The sequence below is a fragment of the Thermobia domestica genome, chromosome 1, assembly GCF_964235325.1.
Source record: "Thermobia domestica chromosome 1, izTheDome1.hap1.1, whole genome shotgun sequence".
NCBI classification, from domain to species: domain Eukaryota; kingdom Metazoa; phylum Arthropoda; class Insecta; order Zygentoma; family Lepismatidae; genus Thermobia; species Thermobia domestica.
The window spans coordinates 140971254-140992752 of record NC_137454.1 but is presented as its reverse complement, the minus strand read 5'-3'; the positions used below and the strand labels follow the sequence as shown (position 1 = coordinate 140992752).

Below are 21499 nucleotides of genomic sequence, written 5' to 3'. Positions count from 1 at the left end.
TCACAGGAGTGTCAGTTAAAGGGGGTTGTCACGTTAGAAGAACTTGTAGCTGTCATTAAAAAAAAATATTGAAACCCTACCATATTTCACCGTGTACACATAGTCTTGAAAGGGTCATAACACATCTTTTTCCATCTTGCAAGCAGTTGAACGATGCGCAACTTTCTGGGACGTCTTGCTTGCTATCTGCTATCGCCCTCCCGTTGGGTAAAAGAAAAAGCAGTTTCGCCGCTTCCGAAACAACGAATTATTTTAGACAGGGAGGGGAAGTGCGCCAAAATAAACGTTTTTAATGAGGAGGTTCACTGTTTGTCCACTAGAGTGCAGTGCTGTAAGTGTGGAGAAACCTTTTTTGCTTTCAAGAAGTTGTAACATGTAAAGAGTAAATATAAAGATCGGGTTGCAAGTTTTATTTTATTTTATTTTATTTTATTTTTTTTTATGACAGCTACAAGATTCATTTAACGTGGCAATTTGGTTTTAGAATAGCTGACTTTCGGATTGGTTTCTGTTGAACTCCCATATTCCACAACTGTGAAATCCATCTTGGATATTTCTGGGTGTTGCAGCTTTTGGCAGTGCAGATTTGATAAGAGTAGGAACACCATAAATTGATGTTGTTTTGGCAGGATGAGATTTCAACCAATCAGACACAGCTTGGCTGTAAAACTTCTTAAACAGACCGAACACCGATACGTCGAGGGGTTGTAAGCGATGAGTGATGTGAGGAGGAAAAGATAACAAGACCACTCCGTTTTCCTTACAGAAATCCATAACACTTGTGCTAAGGTGAGATACATGATTGTCTAATAACACCAGAACCGAAGATGATTGTGAACAGCGAACATGCTTACAAAAATGTTTAATGAAAAACAAATCTGAAGCTGTTATCCAGCCACTGGGATTTTCACTTCCCGTACAATCTGGTGGTCCGTCACGTATGAGACACTCTTTGAAGAACTTACGTGGGAAAATGAACACTGGAGAAATTGAATTTCCTAATGCATTATGCATTTCCTAATGAAGTTATAAGTCAGAGTCTAAAGATGGCAAGTCATAACCGAAATGAGTGACTTTGTATTAAGTCGTTGACGCTGACAAGCTCCTATCTTGTCAATTCCTTAATTCTTATTAATAACAAGTCTATCAATACGATACTAGGATTAGGGTTAGGAATTAGGTTTCTGAGTTTTCGGCATCTATGGTCATTTTAGCCCGCCACCTATGGGGGATGACGTCCCTCGGTGATCACCTATCCAAGGAAAGGGAAGGAAGGAAGCGGCCTGGGACCTGTATGTTAGGTACTATCCCGGAATTTGCCTGGCGTGAGTGATGAAAACCCAGAAAAATCTTACTCAGGATGGGTGGTCTGAAAAAGCTTTTATATATATTTTTAAACCGAGTGTCACTACCGGGGACCAACACGTTACTAGCAAAGAAAGAGAAATATTACATTTTAACTTCGTGTAACTATTGGCAATTAGTTATTGGAAAGCTGTAAAGAAAGCCAAAACTTAAAAAAGGAAAAAAAAGTTAGTAAACGTTTCTGAAAACACCGTGGGCAGTCGTTCATTACAAGTGAAACATTGCAGTGTAGAACCATAGAGCACAATATATGTATGAACTTCAATATATGATATTTCAGTAAGATTTAAGGAAGTAAAATATAGGCGATATATAGGCCGAAGAATAATCGTCATCTAGTTTCTACATATTATTATTATTATTATTATTATTATTATTATTATTATTATTATTATTATTATTATTATTATTATTATTATTATTATTTCCAATATTATAAAAAGCCTATTAAGGACAACAATGTTGTTATTTGCATAATATGGGCAGCTCGTGGAAACATAATTGTATGCCACATTTTCTGACTTTCGAGTAAGTATGAAAAAAAATTTAATTATTCCTATGCAATTCGATACAATGACACATACCAAACAAGTTTCCCTTGTGGTTTAATACCAATCCAGTCCACCTAATAACTTAATTTTACCAGAAGTGACAATTATCATGATGTTCGCTAAATCCTCTCGTATCATGGTAAAAACGAATTGAAATCTTTAAGTTTTATGTCCCGCGGTTTTGCCGGTTAGGCTAAAGGAGACGGTGATGATGAGAGATGAATGAAATGGTGGAATGAAGAAAGTGTGAGGAAACGGGAGAATCCCGAGAAAACCCACGAGCACGGTGTTTGTCGACCACAAAGTCTACACGGCGCGAGCTGGGATCGAACCAGGGACCCCAAGCACCGGAGGTGAACGCTTTACTACTGAGCTACCGCCCCCCCCCCACATATCATGGTAAATAAAGTGATGACTTCGCTTCTTCATATTTTGTATGGCCGGAAATTCTCTTTTATCTTATTCATTGGAGGCAAACGTTCTTACAGATTTAGACTGGACTGCAACTGAACACGTGTGGTTTATTGTTCAACAGCCCTGCAACTCTGCAAGTAAACAAGTTACCACCAAACGGAATCTGTAATCAGAGGTCCCTCCCTACAGGGGTTCAGACTTTTCTTTACTGAATAGTTTTAAGCTCTTTCCTTTTTTATAGTAGGCAATACAAATAGGAGAAGAACAATATTACTTTTCTGCGGCAGTGTGTCATTTATTTGAGCAAAGCTATGGTAGTCAAAATTTGCAGACACTCCTCAAATAACAGGAAGAATCCCACAGCTATTTACAAAGGCAATCGGAAAAACAAGTTCATTTCTCTGCTTTCACGAAATATTTACATGTGTGACACTTTGCGTGCTGAAATTAATAATAATAATAATAATAATAATAATAATAATAATAATAATAATAATAATAATAATAATAATAATAATAATAATAATAATAGTGAATATCTACAATATATTATCATTATTTATACTTTATCTTATTTCTGACAGCAGTGTTACATACATAATTTTGTCTTCTTCAATCACAAGCCACTGTTGTGCTTATCCGATCCAAATCTCTCCATATCGTTCTGCTTATTTACTTAGTAAAGTACTACTAGACTAATATTCATTCAAAACAATTCTTTGATCCAATACTTGATCCAATTTTTTGTTGTATATACCCACATTCATGTCCAGTTCCATCTAAAGAAACTAGTGTAAAAAATATTTGTTCCCGAGCGTTATAGTAGTGTATGATTGAATTCCGGATATATGAAGGCCCATAAATATGCAAATGACATATGGGCCGTTAAAATTAGTGCAATATGCATTGGGCCGCGGAGAACTTCGCATTTGAATCAATTTTACACGAATACCGAGAGAACACTTCGCGAATGTAGCATAGATTGTGTCTTAAAGTTACTCATATACAGACCACGACAATAGTCTAGGAGACAAAGTTTGTGTCTGTCTCGTATCGAAAAAGTATCGTAAAAGTGGTGGTCTCTTAGGAATTGTATATGTACCTGGAAACGTATGACTTCATGCCCACCATCAGTCATCTTTTGCAGAATTAAGTGAACGAGAGATATATATATATTTATTTATTACTAAGCTACCAGATACAATCTCAGAGGCCATTTTACACTGGAGCACTCAAATCAACAATAATAACAACATTGGGAAATGAACTGGAAGAATGGCGGCCAGGGTCTGTATTTTAAGGTACCATCTCAACATTGACCTGGTGTAACTGAGGAAAACCCTGGAAAACCTCAGTCAGGATACTGAACTCTGGATTCGAGCATGGGATCTTCCAATTGCGAAGCAAAAACGCTGTAATAATAATAAATCTTTGAGTTTTACGTTCCAGCCTTATGTCGGCTAGGCTAAAGGAGATGGTGATGATGAGAAATGAGTGAAATGGTGGAATGAAGAAAGTGGGAGGAAATGGGCGGGCCCCGAGAAAACCCATGCAGACTGTGTTCGTCCACCACAAGGTTCACTTGGCGAGAGCAGAGATGGAACCCGGGACCCCATTCACCAGAGGTGAACCTGAACACTCTACCAATGAGCCACGGCGGTCCTTACAATAATAATAATAATAATAATAATAATAATAATAATAATAATAATAATAATAATAATAATAATAATAATAATAATAATAATAATAATAATAATATGAAGAAGAAGAAGAAGAAGAAGTGTCATTGATAATAATTGTATTGGGTATGTATAATACTTGAAGAGAGTACTTGAACTACACACACGATTAGGCTCGATTTGGCTCGTTTTGGCTCGACTTGAAACTCGAACCAAATTCGAGTCGAGTTTCGAGTCGAGTTGGAGGAAATTTTTCGAGCCGAGTTCTCGAGTCCAGTCAAACATGTCTGTTTCGAGTCGAGTCGAGTTTCAAAGAAAAATCGCTCGAACTCGCTCGTGCCCATCCCTAATTTTTACAAACCAACTCACTACCAATTTTCCATATATAGAGAAGTGCCCCTCCCCCACATAAAGGAGAATTTTAAAATTGCTAGGACACATTCTGTTTATTTTCAATAAAGAGTTAATACACTGAATTTCAGCTCCGTAAGTTTTACGGCTTGCGAGATACTCATTTTTTTTTCGCAAAAATTTGGATCCTCACTACCTCCTTAGGATATTATGCATTATAATAAAAGCAATATAACGTCCCAATTTGGATTAAGGCCGAACTATATACCAAAAGTAATTTCATTTGACTTTGCAATTTGACCGTGATGATCAGGCACACATAGTTACATGCAATTTTTTATATATTACAGTGATTCAAAAATGTATTTTTTCCAGTAGTTAGCTCGAAAAACTCACAGGTCTCGAAAGCCAAGTTGTAGTGTAAGTCCTATTGCTATTATTACAATTAAAAATATCAATATCCAAAAGTGCCTGAAGTTCGTTTTTCACTTGGTTAGATATACTCACCTCAGGTAAGTAGACAGTAACAAGTGGAAAAGGAAGGAAAATGAAGGTCTTGAAAGTAAAACGGAGACAAATTTACCAGTCTTCAGAAGATACTGTCTACAATGCAGTGAGCAGAGAGGGTCGGTAGATCATACTGAGTCGGTGGGTCGCAATGGGTCACGGTGGGTGGTGGGTCGCAGTGGGTCATGGTGGGTGGTGGGTCAGAGTGGGTCATGGTGGGTTGTGGGTCGCAGTGGGTCACGGTGGGTGGTGGGTCACAGTGGGTCATGGTGGGTGGTGGGTCACAGTGGGTCACATGCTGTTGACCCACGACCCACTGACCCACTCACAAAACTTGACCCACTTGACCCACTGACCCACTCCATCTCTGCTAATGGTGTCACCTAACTCATTTCATACTCCCATCAACGTCTCTGATTGGTAGCCTTTATTGTAATTATGCCAAGTTCAGTCTATGCGCATGTAGGCTGAACATGTACGGCCGCTAATGAAATAGGCATTATTCTGTAATCTCTTATGTATGTATTTTAAAGGAAAAAAAGATATGTTCATAGCCATTCTATGGTGCAGCGATGGGTTCTTCATCTACAAGTTTTCAGTTTAATAAATGATTTAACATGAAACAATATACTTTTTTATTTTTTTAAATGTAGACTTGAGTAATTAGTCTCTATTTCATTTTACGACGATGTGAAGCATCGCCCCGTTATTGTGGTTGTAGGCCCCAATTTAAGCTTGTCTACTCAAAACAGAAATTGTACAACTCAGTTAATCATGACCTGTGCACGAACAGCTTGAATTCAATCTTTGTGCGACATACTCGTAATTTTGTACTGAAAGAATTATCGGTGAGGCCAACCAGTAATTGACACTGGTCTCAAGTGTGTCTTAATCAGTCAAGTTTGTACAAATTTCTCTCTCGCTCTGTTATTTATGGGAACAGTAGTTGTAAGGAAAATCTATAAAGGTAGACCCATCGTTTTGGCGTCCCTTTAGCATCCAGCCTGTTTAGAAATATAACTCACACTGTGCTAAACCTTCCCTTAACTAAATGAACTCCTAAGTTGACTAATAAAGTCTGTCACCCTTCCTTTAGTTTACCGTGTACAATTGAGAACGAATTTCTAGTTGACAATTGTTAAAGATATATATGCACATTCGTACGCTTTCTATAACCAGTTGGGGGCACGTCATAAAAAGTGCTACTGAACTATTTACATAACATTTGCCTCATTAATTTTAATCCTATAACGTCTTTTCCAACATGATTCTAACAATACTCTTAATAAATAAAAATGTATTACTGTATTTCTGGGACTACATGACACAGAGAAATATGATCATGTTTTATGTTCGTCTGGAATAATAAGGGGAAACGTCCCACCTGAGCTCCAAATGTAGTATAAATGGGTTGAGCAGACACCATAGACATACAAAGGCTCTTTTCAAAGAACCTCTCCAGCTGATTGATAATGAAGGACTCTGAGAAGAGAATATCACTGCATAATTCACCTCATCGCTTTGAGCCCAGTTCACTTCCCCCGACATAAATCTTCCTCATTCTTCTGCGCCAATGAAGAGAATATCAGCTCAAAGTTACACTGGGCAGCCTGGCTGGAAGCTTAACTTGCACCGAGAACTCCATTTTATTTATTCTTTTCAATGCTTATATCGAGACCAATACCAGCGTTGCCAGCTCCTCTTTATAAGAAAGATACTGAAATGAAATTTAAATATTGAAGTATATAATTAAATTTGATATACAGTACGTGTTCTTTGACATGATATACAGTATTGAGGTTGTTTTTAAAGTTAAATCATATCTATTCTTGTAGTTGTATACTATATGTTAAAGGGAATTATGATAAAACCTACCGTAACTTATAATTTGTGGATTAATGAAGTGGGAAAAAAAGGTAACGGAGAAGAATTCTATTAATAATCTCACCTGCTTAGAATACCTCACTACCTTCTGTTATGACTCTTAATATCATTTCATATGATTTTATTTCTATTTGTCTACTTTTTTTTTTTTTTTTTGTTCTGTTCTTGTTACTTCTGTAGTTGGCACAGTTTCCTTTTGATTCAACCATACTACAGTATTTTAATCTACGTAAAACTGAAGGTGTTCCCGTAACCTTCTTCTATTCGTGGTACAGTATGAATTATTTACGACTCATCGTGGCACACCAAAACGTATTGTATGACACTATCAATATAAATGTGTATTTTAGTTAATTTATTAGTATTATTATTAAACAGAAATCGAGTCCTGCACTTACTAATACAAAATAAGTTAAAATGTTATTATAGCAAATAAAGGCAATAAATTTATTAAGCTCAATACATGATATTATTCTACTATAGATATTAAAGTAAATAATTTTATTGATACCTTCAATGTGATACTAGTGTCCGCTTAACTGATCCGTGGAGTGATCGATGACAATGCAAATCTCATTTCTTCAATAACGAATTTGCCGTCTCTTTGCTGTTTTAATTTCAATTATCGTCAAGAAACCCAGTTCACATAAATGTGTAGTTGAAAATGACAATAACACATTAACTATCATATCGTAGGTATCCGGTATTTGTTCTTTATTGTCAACCAAACTGTATCTAAAGGAACTTCGGGAAGTTTTAATTTCAATGTTCTGTCGGCTTTTAAATCTGTAGTTCTTCTTGTATATTAATAGCAAGATTTTCTTTATTCGCAGCGAATGGGTCAAGAACCCAAACGAAATCTGGAACTCGCCTACCGAAATACTTTCTGAATTTCTGCTGTAGGATTTGTAAATGTTCTTTAATTAAGTCCATCACCACTTTATTATCATTAGCAAGCGACCGCCTGTGTGAAGTTGCCCCCCACCAAAAGTTTGGGCTACACGAGATATTTATTGGGCCAGAAAGTACTTCATTTGGGCTGTTTGGGCTAGCAACTTTTAGTGTTTGGGCTACTCTTGAAACAAAGCTACAGCCTCACAAAGTTTGAGGGGCCAATTTCACGTTAGCCCCCCCCAGTGTTTGGGCCAGATGAGATTTTTATTGGGCTGGATAGTACTTCGTTTGGGCTGATTGGGTCAGCGACTTTTAGTGTTTGGGCTATTATAGTTTCCGAAATATGAGCTATTAAACTTATTGAAAAGTGATTTTCTGCTTCGTTTGGTTGGACCAACTTCACTAATATGATATATCTGACAAATACTTTTATTTGGGATTGAGAGTACTTTGTGTCGACTAACTGGGTAGCAAAGGTCAAGAATTGGGTTGAATTTGAAATAGTTAGACCTTCACGAAGTTTGGGGGGCCAAGCAAGTTCAAGCCCTTCCAAGTGACTGGACCTGACGAAAATTTTATTGGGCTGGATAGTATTTCGTTTGGGGTGATTGGGTCAGCAAGTTTTAGTGATTTGGAATATTAAGATTTGGGCAGTATTTGAAAGAGGGTTAGACCTTCAGATATTTTGTTGCCGGAAATAATTTTTAATCTAATAGATGAGGATTTTTCTTATCTTATAAACTGTTTGGACTATACATCGGTGTGCGCCAAATGGTGAAGAAAGATGCAATGTTGCCATCTTCCACACACTATGCTAGAGGTCATTGAAAATAATTCCTTATTTCTTTAACAAAAATGTTTATCTTACCATAATGGAAAAGCAGAAAATATAAATAAGGTAAGAACATATGCAAAGATATCTTAAGTAAGGGTAAACACCACTTACAGGTGATATATAGGTTGATTGATAACATCGTTATACACCTGAAGGGTATTTCTAAATTCAAGAATGGTCTGTATTTTCTCAATTGTCACTTTTTATGTTATTTTTTCCAGAAACCTCAATAACTCTATTTGTATGTAATTTACGAGAATATTATATCGAACTTCATTAAATATTTACTAATTACTGGAAACAAGCAAAACTATAATAATATTCTATATTATCATATCAAATCTGCGCAAAATTACATGTTTCTTTAGTCTTTTAAATACTCATCAGATGAATCATTTTCTGGTACATAAGTGTTTATAAGTAAGTTATAACACTTGTTACCATTACTGCTACAGGTTTTCATGCACTCCACTGAAGCCTGCACACACTTGCAATTGTTTGTGTCCCACGTATGTTTACATACTAACTCTGAGCAACGTTTAGCCATAGACTTCTGAGTGGTCCATTAGGGCACCAATTTTCCATTGGTAGTGAACACCACTGAGTGCTAATAGACTATATGAATACAAACCAAGGCTTTATTTTAAATATTTTTGATTTTTTCCCCCAGAATTAATGAACCCAGTTATAACAGATTCCAGCCGGAAAATATTTAAGGTTATTTATTATACTCTGCCACTTCACTACAAGCAGTGAATGAAAGTACCACGCAATAGAAGAGTTGGCAAGGTAATGCTGTGGAGAACGAAACTCTAAGCTAATATAACAACGGCCATTATCCATGCAGATGCGGTTCTAAAGTGTCGCTATTCTCCATCTGTTCGAAACGCATTATATATCAATTTGTTCTTATTATATTATTATTTATTTGTTCATTGTTATCAGTTGATTTCAAAACATTTGTTTGAGATTATATTTTAATGTTAAATAATGTGGGCAACGATAGGTATCCTAATATGTATCCTAAATGTAATTTAATAGATATCCTAAGATATTTCGAGCAAAAAAACGAAAGAAGAAAAAATGAATTGATATACTCCCATGTTTATGTCGATTTCATGCAGTGAAATAAGTTGGTAATGCAACTAGTACTGCAACTATTAATGCAAATATTACTGCAACTATTAATGCAACTAGTGATTAACAAACCACCTTAAATCAAATAAACGGATTGACTGGGAATTATCTATTACCACTAGCTAACACAATATTCATTTTGTACACAGTCGTATGTAACCTTTTTGTAACAATTATAGAACAGCTACAATGACGGTATTCTAAAACACATGTATCTCAGTGATTCCGGTGACTTCAACTTTCGCCTGTTCAAGATTCGCCTAATAACCTCAGGCAATGGAATTTACAGATGTTAACTCAAGAGAAAGTGTATGCGAATCTTGAATTCAAGATTCGCCTTTCAAGATTTGGCTAATGAGAAATTATGTTGGTAGTACTGACAAGAAATGACAAAAAATTCTAGTTTCTAAATTTAAAAAATATATAGACCTATATATATTTTTAGTTCTGTATGTGGGGATCTGAATCCGAAAGAAAATATTAACTTACTGAAATTCGCAAGACAGCTTCTTTCCAATGTAGTAGGCATATGTTAAAAGTACCCAGCCTTAAGCTTCACCATATCAAATTTGGCCACCGCCGTTTATAGAACAATCATGTTTTCCTTGATTTCTTACCTAAGATTCAATTCCACGGTCTGGAAACTTACAAAAATATTTTGTAAATAAAATTTCTTTCATTTGATATATAATACATTTTTGTAGGTTAGGTAGATACATAGTTACAAATGATAGAGTAGACATGTGTTGCTTAATCTTGTATCATATTTTTCAGATTTTTTAAAAACTCTTTCATAAAGAAGGCCGATTTCATCAACCAGCCAAAATGTTTAAATATATGAAAATATAGGAGGAAACATGGATGATGTGATACTGTTATTACATGAATTTTCATGAAGTGACACGGCTTTGTTTCAGGAAAGGAAGAAAACTTGTTAGAAACTACTCGAGAGATAGACAGTTAATTGCAACAGGTTGTGAGTATATTCAACAAATCTATTACGAATCCTGAAGAACTAGCAAATTACACTTCTATGCATCGCATGATGGTGACCCACTGGCTTTCTGTCGATATTTCTTCACACCAGTCGCTCATCCCTCAGTTTTGCTCATAAGAGCAAGTGCGAGCAGACGACACGTATTGAAGATGTACATTAGGAGCAAACTTGGCTGGAACAACATATTTCAGCAATTGATAGGGGATCGGAGGGGAAAATGAAGAATGCTACCTAATTACTTGTTAGCACATACAAGTCATACTCTTTTCTGAAGCTGGTGTATTGCAAATGTAAAGCTTTCATGTACTTAATTCAAGTGTTCATGTCCAGGATTGTTTTACTCAGACATGTGCATTAATTGCAGGGAAATCACATTTTGGGAGTCAAAAACAACAGAATGAAAGTGACTACCCTCGAATTATACGTTACTTTTATGAAACTTTCGAAGTTCCTTTTTCGAAGTTTCTTTTTAGTTTTTCAGTGTAATAGGTACAATTTCTGTTCTGAAAGAAGCAGGGTTTATTATATGAAACTTAAATTACTAAAATATAAACGCTCTCCTTAAAACTCGTTGTTTCAAAACGACTTTTTTCATCTGAAGCAGCAGTAGGTCTGATCCAACCCAACCATATCGCTATTATGTTCCAACAGTTCACCGTGCCAGGGATGACTTAATTTTTGTGTCTTTTATGTACTATAAATTAATTCTACCGTTTATAAAAAGAACTGAATTTTGCTTAAATAATTTTCTATAAGAATATTTTGCTAAATAAGCTATGTTCCATATAATGCCCCATATTTTGTGTATATCAATTGTAATTATGGCATGTTGACATATTTTCTTTAATTTTTTTTTTTTTTTTTTACTTATATATACAAGGGTCGTTCAAGGTTGACCGGGACTTTTATTTCTTCTAAGGAAACAGATAGCACAATAGCACCAAACTGTCAGCTTTTCAAAGTATTCTCCGTACCTGATTCCTTTGGCGTAAAAAGAAATTGGTTGTTGTCGTAACCACTAGAGGACATCGTTCTGCAGTGGTTCATCTGTCGTGAATTTCTTCCCTCCCAGATGGTCTTTAAGAGGTGCAAACAATTGATAATCACTGCAGGCTAAATCTGTACTGTACGGGGAATGGGACAGAACTTCCAAGCGCATTTCGCAGACCGTCATGCGTGTCCACTTCTGATCAAATGTCAGCTTGCGCAGAACCCACCTTGCACAGATTTTGCGGAAGCGTAAGTGGTCGTGAAGGATTGTCTCAACACTCCCGACACTGATATTCACCTCGGCAGCAATGTCCCGCACTGTTACTCGCCGGTTTTCAAGAATCATTTGCTCAACACGTGCGATATTCACTTGTGTGAGTACAATCGGGCGAATGTGTCCATGCGCTTCATTTGTCACCAGCTCCCGTCCTTCGCGAAACTGTTCACACCATTCGTACACTCTTGTTTGTGACATCGTTTGTTCACCATACTGTGCTTGCAATCTTCTGAAAATCTCAGCTGGTTTAACTTTCTCCTTCACAAGAAATTTGATTACACACCGCTGCTCCACAGCCACAAACACACTGCTTGTCGCCATGTTCGCTGCAATTGCTGCGCATGCGCCAAATACATCATGCCGGGCACTAGTTACTCGAGAAGGAATACATTACGTCACCCGCAAGTTTCATGATGATCCGACTATTCATCGATTATTAACGTATGAAAATCCCGATCAACTTTGAACGGTCCTTGTAAATATTATATGTATAAAAATACGAAAAATCAGAAAAATACGCTTGAAAGAAACACAGGTACAAGATTGAGTGATACAAGCCTACTCTATCATTTGTAACTTTACATCTACTTGACCTACAGAAATGAATTATATGTCAAACAAAGAAAATTTTAATTACAAAATATTTTGTTATAAGTTCCGAGACTGTAGAATTGTAGTTAAGAATTGTAGTAGAATTGTCGTTAAGACTGTAGTTAAGAAATCAAGGAAACCATGATTATTCTACGGACAGTGGCGGCCAATTGGATATTACAGTCATATTGGATGAAGTTTAAGAAATATATTCGGGGACTTTTAGGATATTACTATACTTGATGAAAGAAAACGATCCTGCAAGTTTAATTAAGCTACTAATTTTTGCTGGATTTGTCAAATTTATTAAATTTTACATACTGGACAATTTAATAAGACCGCGAAAATAGTTTTAAGAGAAAATGTTAACTATTAATAAGGTACAAGACTACCAACGTATGCGAGCTAAACTAAGTTTTTTAAAAAGTTCAACTTTCGTCTAATAAGAAAATTAACTCTGTGTCATCGCTAACTCTGTGATTGACGTTTGCATAGCTAGGAGGTATTAGGCCAATCATGAATGGGCGAAACTTGAAGCCCCGGTGATTCCGACTGCAATATTGGAAAAGGAACCATAATGAACTATTATATACCATAACGTTTTTACTAAAATAGGGAGAAGGCTCCAGTAACTAAACGTTCGAATCCTATTAAGACGGCGTCCAAGGAGGCCGAAAGGAAGGAAGGAAATAAAAACGAAATAGTTGAGTTTTACGGTTATGCCGGTAAGGCTAAAGGAGATGGGATTATGAGAAATGAATGAAATGGTGGAATGAAGAAAGTGGGAGGAAACGGAAGAACCCCGAGAAAACCAACAAGCACGGTACGGCGCGAGCTAGGATCGAACCAGAGACCTCAAGCACCGGAGGTGAACGCTCTACCATGAGCCACCTCGCCCCCTGGAAGAAAATTTGGTACTAGTGATGTGAGGTGGAAAATTTTCCATTTTGGAAAATTTTCTGTTCTAAACAAATATCAGTGATCAAGTACAACTTCCTCATTAATCATAAAATTGATTGAATTCATGTACAGAAGTGTTAAAAAGTGAAAGATCTTTTAAAGCATGGCTCAGAAAATTTTCAGTACTATGTAGGAACAAGTGAAACAATTTTTCATGAATCGAAAATTTTCTGTCGTGTATGGAAAAATTGAAAAACTATTTATGAGTCGGAAAATTTTCATCATTTTGAAGCAAAAAATAAAGCAACGTTTTGTGAATAGGAAAGTTTTATTGCTCTGTAGAAACAAGTGAAAGGAATTTTCATGGATCTGAAAATTTTCATTACGATGTAGAAACATGTTGAAAAACTTTTCCTAAGCAGGATTTTTAATTTTATGTATAGTGATATTAGGTGGAAAATTTCCCACTATATTTAACTGCACATTGAGCCATAAAATTGAATTCCTGTAGAGGAAAGTTAGACAGCAACAAATTATATTTTTCCAATAAGCTTTCGGGAACCTGAAAATTTTCTATTTCAAGTCGGCAAGTAAAAATGTACATAGTACCGTATTTTTCTCTCCCTTTGTATGTGTTTGTGTATGTTTGTGTAAAGTGCAGGGAACATAGATCGAGTTCGTAGAGTACAAATATCCCATCCCATTGTTTAAAATGTAACAAGAAAGGGAAAATAAATCTTTGTGAATTTATCAATTATTTCGAAAACAGAAAACTCCACTATTTCTTCACATATAAGCCTGCCTATGGAATGAAATATCTACATAAGAGCTCCTTATGAAGATTATTTTTGCAACAGAAAATAAGAAATGCTTTGATTTTATAGTGTTTAACACTCGTAAATTATAACTTCAATATTAGAGTTTTGTATATACAATCAGTATCTTAGAGCAGATATTTTGTATTGTAAAACTACCATTATTATGTATAAAAATGTATTAGAAATAATAACTATTAGATAGAACAAGTACAAATATAACAAAAAAGATATATTTTTATTTTGTAAATTATAATGAAATTATTTGTTGCTTTTAGAATGCAGCTAATAGCGCAGCTTTTTACGTTTCTTTTATTTTATTGGAAGAATAACTACACAAGTCAGCTTGCTTATTAGTTACATTTTATTTTATTTTCTGAATGAATATATGAATGCTAATATGCATATATTAATGTTTGTTTCCAGAAAATGTTCAGTATTTGTTTTCATGAGTTACTTGAACTTTATATAGCTTTTGAAACATTTTTGCAGAAGTGAAGAATCGTTAGATTTTCACTTCATGAAATTTTTTTTCAGACAATATTTATTACCAATAAATTTTACGGCTAAACAACGATGTAGGAATAAGTGGAGTACTGTACGTTTTTTATGAAATGGAAAATTTTCCGGAAGATTTTCATCACAGCTTGGTAGTGAATTTGTAAAATGTGGAATTAAGCAGGAAGGACGCGAAACAGAATAAATAATGTTCTAAAGGAACAAGTACACAATACCTGTGTTTGGGTTTAGTTTTGAGTAAATACATTTCTGCATTCGCAGGAAAAACGAGAAGTTGCAGTGCCAAAGTAACCCTAAAATCAGAAGATAGGATATAGTTTTGTAGTAGGGAAATAAAAATGTACATAATGCAGCTGTATAAAGCTTTAGATTAGGAGAGATCTACCTCTCTCTTCCAATTCTTCTCCATCAAACTGCTTAAATTATGAATTACCAAAAATAGTATTAAACAATTGAAATAAATCATATCTAGATTACAAGTTTACAAGCCAAATGAATGCAATTAATATTTCTGGTTATTTCCAATCACAAATTGTGGGTGCAGGTCAAGTAAAATTAAGCCAAGCCGATTAATGAAAGCACTTGAAAGCAATGTATATACGTATATGCGATTTTAGGTTTATTATCCCATAGTAAAATGCCTAAGATGTTGTACGCTAGTTTGTTAAGATGGATTTTCGTTTATTTGGAGCAGCTAGTTCTTTACCACCGGTATTGTTGCTACTATCAATTCCTGTAATAAAGAAGAAAAGATAATTTATCAGTAAGTAATATAATCAAAAGAAAATAAGAAAATATTGAATAAAACATTATTTCGCTAATGAAACATGGATAGCCTATTAGTATTATAGAAAACAATGAAAACGAAAAGTAAATAAAAAGAAAATGTAATATAAAATCTAATTATAAAATTGAAAATGACTGTGTTTGTGACTCTTAATCTCTTGAAACACCCGACCGATCTCGATCAAATTTCCAACATAGATAAAGTTCAAGCGTGGGTGTTTTCTTCATTTCACTTTTACAGTGCAACGAAGGGGAGGGGAGGGGGAAGATATATGTAAAAAAAAAAGTAAAAATAAAAGTGACTGTCTTTGTGACTTCATCACGCTTAAACCACCCGACCGATCTTTAAAAAAATCAACATAGATGAGGTTCGGACCTGAGGTGGTTTTTATCACATCACTTTAAAGGTAGAACTTAGGGAAGGGGGAGGGGAGGGGAGAAATCTATAAAAAATTAAACTTAAGAGTCTTCATCCCGGCGAAATTAAAATACCGCTAATTTTACAGTAATTATGTGATATCTTCAAATAGATAAAAGATAATCGAAATGCGGAACAAGAGCGCCCTAGACAACATTATTTTACACGAGAAACCGTTATCACGACTCAGTTATCTGCTTTCGATTTCGAGCCATTTTGAAAATCGGCATTTATTTTCGCGATTCTAAACAGCTGAAAACGGAAAGGCACTAGGTGACTTGTGATAACGGTACCTCATGCAAAATAATATTGTCTAGGGCGCTCTTGTTCCATATTTCAATTATCTTTTATCTATTTGAAGATATCACATAATTACTGTAAAATTAGCGGTATTTTAATTTCGCCGGGATGAAGACTCTTAATAACTCTTAAACCACCAGACCGATCTTGATCAAACTTTCAACATAGATAGGGTTCGGGCCTGGGGTGTTTTCGCCATTTCACTTTTACGGTGCAACCTAGGAGAGGGGGAGGGAGGAGATATATAAAAATCAATTTATATAAGACTGAAAGTGGTTATTTTTGTAACTTAATAACTCTTGAACTATCAGACCGATCTCAATCAAATTTTCAAGATACATGAGGTTCGGATCTGAAAACATATTTGCAAGTTCACTTTAACGGTAGATCCTAGGGGAGGATGAGGGAGTGGGACGTATAAATAAAAACTAATAAAACCTAATAACTTTTGAACCACCCAACCAATCTCCATCAAATTTTCAACATATATTAGGTTCGGGCCTTGGGAGTTTTTTTTTTATCGTTTCACTTTGACCAGCCAATGTTGCGGAGGGGGAGAAAGAGATATATGTAAAAATAAATAAATAAATAAATAAATAAAAATGACTGCCTTTGTGACTTCATCACTCTTGAACCACCCGACCGATCTCAATCAAATTTTCAAAATACATGAGTTAGGGCCAGGGATTGCTTTAGGCTATTCAGTTTGACGATGCAACGTAGGGAAGGGGAGGGGGAGAGAAATTTAAAAATGATCAAAAATGACCGATATTAGTGTTTAATCCATAGTTTTCGGGGTCGATGAGAGAAGCAGTGAAACTTCTGATGCTGTTTTGAATCCAAGTTCAGCCCTGATAATTGGGGAGGCGGAGGGTACAACGTAGGGGAGGGGGATAAACATTTTAAAATGATCAAAAATTACTAATATTAGTGTTGAATCCATAGTTTTAGGAGTAGCTGAGATTAACAGTGACAATTTTGATGCCCTGTGTCGCAGCAAGGAGGAGGGGGAGCTATATATAATATAATGATCAAAAATGATCAATATTAGTGTCTAATCCATAGTGTTCGGGATCATTCAGATGAACAGTGACATTTTCGATCCTGTTTAAATCTAAAATCAGCCCCGCCACTTCGGGGAGGGTAAGAAAGATATATATAAAAATGATCGAAAATGGCCCTATCAGTGTCGAATTTATAATTTTCTAGATCCTTTAGATGAACAGTGGTACTTTCGATCCCTTTTAAATCCAAATTCAAACCCACAACTTGGGGGAGGGGAGGAAGAGATATTTAAAAATAATCGAAAATAACCGATATTAGTGCTGAATCCACATTTTTTGAGGTCGCTGAGATGAACGGTAACACTTCCGATGTCATGGCCCGCAACATGGGGGAGGGAAATATATATATAAATGGTCAAAAATGACAGAAACTACTGTTTAATCTATAGTTCTTTCGGTCGCCGAAATGAACAGTGACACTTCTGATGGTGTTTAAGTCCATTTTCAGCCCTGACACTTGGGGAATGAGGAGGGATGACATACATTAAAATGATTTAAAATGAGCAATATCAGTGTCCATTTAAATTATTTATTTCAACCCAGCGAAGCGGGTAATGTATGCTAGTATAATAATATAATATAATATATAAAATAATGATTATAATAATTAATTAATTTTATGGAAAAAGGAATTAGACGTAGTGCTAACCTGTTTGGGATCATCTTTTTCCTCGTTCACTGCGATATTACATTTGTACTTACGTTCAACTACTTTATTGCAATTTAAATGCATAATCTAAAGTTAAAGAAAGTGCACTATAAATATTTAAAACAAATTTTATACTCTCCAGATAAGCATCTTGGTTTCGCTCAGAAGATGAATTTCACTAGTAAGATATTTTAATAACTAATAATTTTCTACTTGCATTTCTTATTATTTTTCATATTTTCTATAGTGTACTGGGAAATAGTATTGTAAATATTGAGTCTTATGTATAAATCTGAATATATTCCTGATATCAACTGTGTTTTAGGATCATTTTAATATATTTACTGATATAATCTGGTTTATGTTACGTAAGGTTTTACAGAGAATACTTACCTCGCGTTGTGATATAGGGTTATTTTTCTTTTACATCAACACTCACGTCGTTACCACGAATCTAGAATTTTCCCAAATTTTGAAAAATGGGGTGGCGTATCCGATGCTCAGTGTTTCGCAGACAGAGCCCGAAGGACGACATTACATCTTCCTTTTTGACAGTTGCGCATACCTGCGACATCGGCAGCTAATGAGTTCAAATTTGTGATTGGGTTGTAAAGATAATGGATGCAGAAAACAACATACGGATTGATGCGCGTCTGCACCTCAGAAGTAAGACATTTGATGCTGGCCCGTGCAAAAGTATTACACGGTTATGGTGATTGAATTCTATTTGAAAAAATAACTTCTTGAAAAAACATAACATAGAATATAGTAAGTAATTTTAACAGGGATGGTAACGCTGAATTTGCAAATTGTCTACTAGTGCAAGAACACCGATGACAGCACTGTCCAGATGATCCTACATAATTTGAAGTTACTTTTTGAAACATTTCATAGGAATAAAAAGCTGCAGGAAATAATAAGAAAAGAATGGGACAAGGATGGGATCTAGAAGAACTCTGGGGAGGGGGAGAATCATTTATCTAGTCACAAATAACGACAAAGAAAGGAAATGTGGTTGGTTGACGTTGACAGAAAAAGCAACGAATTTGTCAGAAAGTCGTACACACATACACACACACACACCTTTCTTCTTGATATAATACGTATTCTTTTTTTTTTTTAGTTAGTGCAGAGAGTTTTGTCTTTTTTGTTGTACACCAGAGGTGCCTTGCACTACTTTGTAAAGGTGTAAAATGCGGCCAGGAAAATTTTGAGGTAGCTCTCTCTATTCCTTAATGTGGAAAATCCACCAGCTTAGCCTTATAAGGTTTGAAAACGGGCCAGGTTGGGGGTTTTCAGTCTTCCAAGATTGATGGGCCCTTAGAGAAAGGAAAACGTTTGAGTGTGTAGAATAGGTAAGGGGGAAGAGAGAGTTAGGTCAGAGAGCATAGAAGAAAGAAAGAACGATAGTGAAGGGAGGGTAGAGTAGATAAGGTCGAATCGGCCTCTCTTTCTTTTAGGTAGGTCTTTTACTTGAGTATTGAATGACCCAATAAAACGGTCCATTGGGTTGAATACAGGACATGCGCTCTGGGTGCAGCTGCTTTTCTCCTCCCTTCCCCCGTTTGGTTGTAGTATATGGACACTGCCATTGACGAAGTAGCTCTTTCTCCCAAGCGTGAGAAGGAGTAAAATTTCCCCCCGTTTTTCTCCCTCTTCATCCCTTTGTAAAGGAGATCATACAAGGGATGACAGTGAATGGACGAAGTTAACTAGAAAAGTTAATTTGACTTTGCATCGCTAACTTGCATTAACAGCTGAGTTGAAAAAAATAGGTGACTTCATAGGGATTTCATTGACAAAGGTCTGTTCTTTTCATTGAAGAGAAGAATACAACACACTTACTTATTCACAAAGGACGTCATATTTTTGGTTTCCATTCAATATATTTACACTTATATATTGTAACATTTATATATTAAAAATGACATTATACATAATTAGATAATGTAATTGTAACTATTGGTGCTATTCAAGATAGTTTGTTTTGTTTATTTGTTTCGAATGTAACATCTCTTTTCAACATCTGAGATTTTACAAAGAACATGGACTTAAAATTCAATGTGGAATTTGAACCACGTGAGCCTGTACCGGAAATTGAGCCCTTGTTTTACGTACCTTTGGCAAGAACACAATCATGTGATCATTATATCGAAAATAGCAAAACGGTCAGTATCTCAGTGAACATAGCTCAGCTATGGCATTAAAGTTCCCTTGTTCAACTTCAGGATGTGTGAATTTATGTTGGACAAATGCCGTCGTGAATTTGTTCAGTTTTTGTCCTACTTTCTTCATTCTATCCACACTTTTATCATTACCCATGTGTATTTGTAGTCATTCTCCTTTTGAATCCTCTTTGCTGGTCTAACTGGCTAATGCGTGTACCTTTGGTGCTTTTGGTTCCGGGTTTGATTCCAATGTGTTTGGGCCAGGAATGGTGAATGAACGTACCATTCGCTGTTAGTTTTTCAAATTTCGTTCTGGTAACACAGTATTGGGAAATTAGCCCCAGTCGATATCGACTAACATTATATTCGGATGAACTTAGAAACAGAGTGGAAGATTTTCGGAAAAGTGTTCATAACATTGCTCATGAGTTGGGCATACACCGACCATACTATTTCGTTCGTACTGCTCAATGCAATCCGTAAGGTGAGAAAGTTAGACGCATGGATACCACATGAGTTAACACCGACCAACAACAATTGCCATCTGGAGGTGTGCAGTTCTTCTTTAAGTGTAAGGAGTAACCTGGATAGTTTTCTGCATAGGATTGTCACTTTAGGTGAAAACGGATATGCTATAGGCCTAACAATCGTAAACGATCAGGACAATGGTTGGATTCTGATCAACGTCCAGGACGATTTTCTAAACTATCTATGCATCCACATAAGGAGTGCACAGATATGGTGTATGGTGGTCTATGGTGGAAGTGATCCATATTTTCTTTCTCAGACGACGTAAAACCACGAATGCTGATCCTTACAGTCCTGAAGTATATGAAATGTACTGGAAATTTGTCCGCAAGTATCCAGCAAAGGTCAACAGGCATGGTGACCTTATGTTGGACGACAATATTTGCCCACATGTTGTACAAAGGATAGTGCCGATTCTTCTTGAGCAGTATGAAACCCTTCGTCATACACCGTATTCCAGCGTTTCCCAACCGGTGTGCCGCGGCACACTGGTGTGCCACAAATGGGTCGCTGGTGTGCCGCGAGGAAATCGAAACAAAATTATTAAATCTATAACAATCAAATTGCAAGGCATAGGGAAAAATTTACATTCGTATTTCACATTACTATGAACCTCTACTATGAATCTACAATTTTAAGTTTCATACTGTGTTACTTTTCTGTACATTTTTAATGTTAAAAAAAGTATTTGTTATCATTGTTATGACCATTATTCCTTCTTTATTGTTGCAGACTATTTGGTAACTTGAAATTTTGAAATTTCATTCAATCATTTCGATAAAGCAAACATGCATACAAAGTACCTACATTTGTGTTTTAAAAGCAAAAGAGATTTATTTGTTCGTTCGTTATTTAGTGATCTTCCTTAGTAAAAGGT

General features: G+C 35.7%; 1 protein-coding gene across 1 annotated transcript in view; it reads right to left on the bottom strand.

Moving 5' to 3' along the window:
- Window positions 1–6311, bottom strand: part of LOC145689654 (nuclear receptor-binding factor 2) — a 105625-nt gene extending 99314 nt beyond the window's left edge. Inside the window, exon 1 of the mRNA XM_081763844.1 lies at window positions 6255–6311. Coding sequence (XP_081619970.1) covers window positions 6255–6302 — 48 coding nt within the window. The 5' untranslated portion in view covers window positions 6303–6311. The remainder of the gene's footprint in view (window positions 1–6254) is intronic.
- Window positions 6312–21499: the final 15188 nt, after the last annotated feature.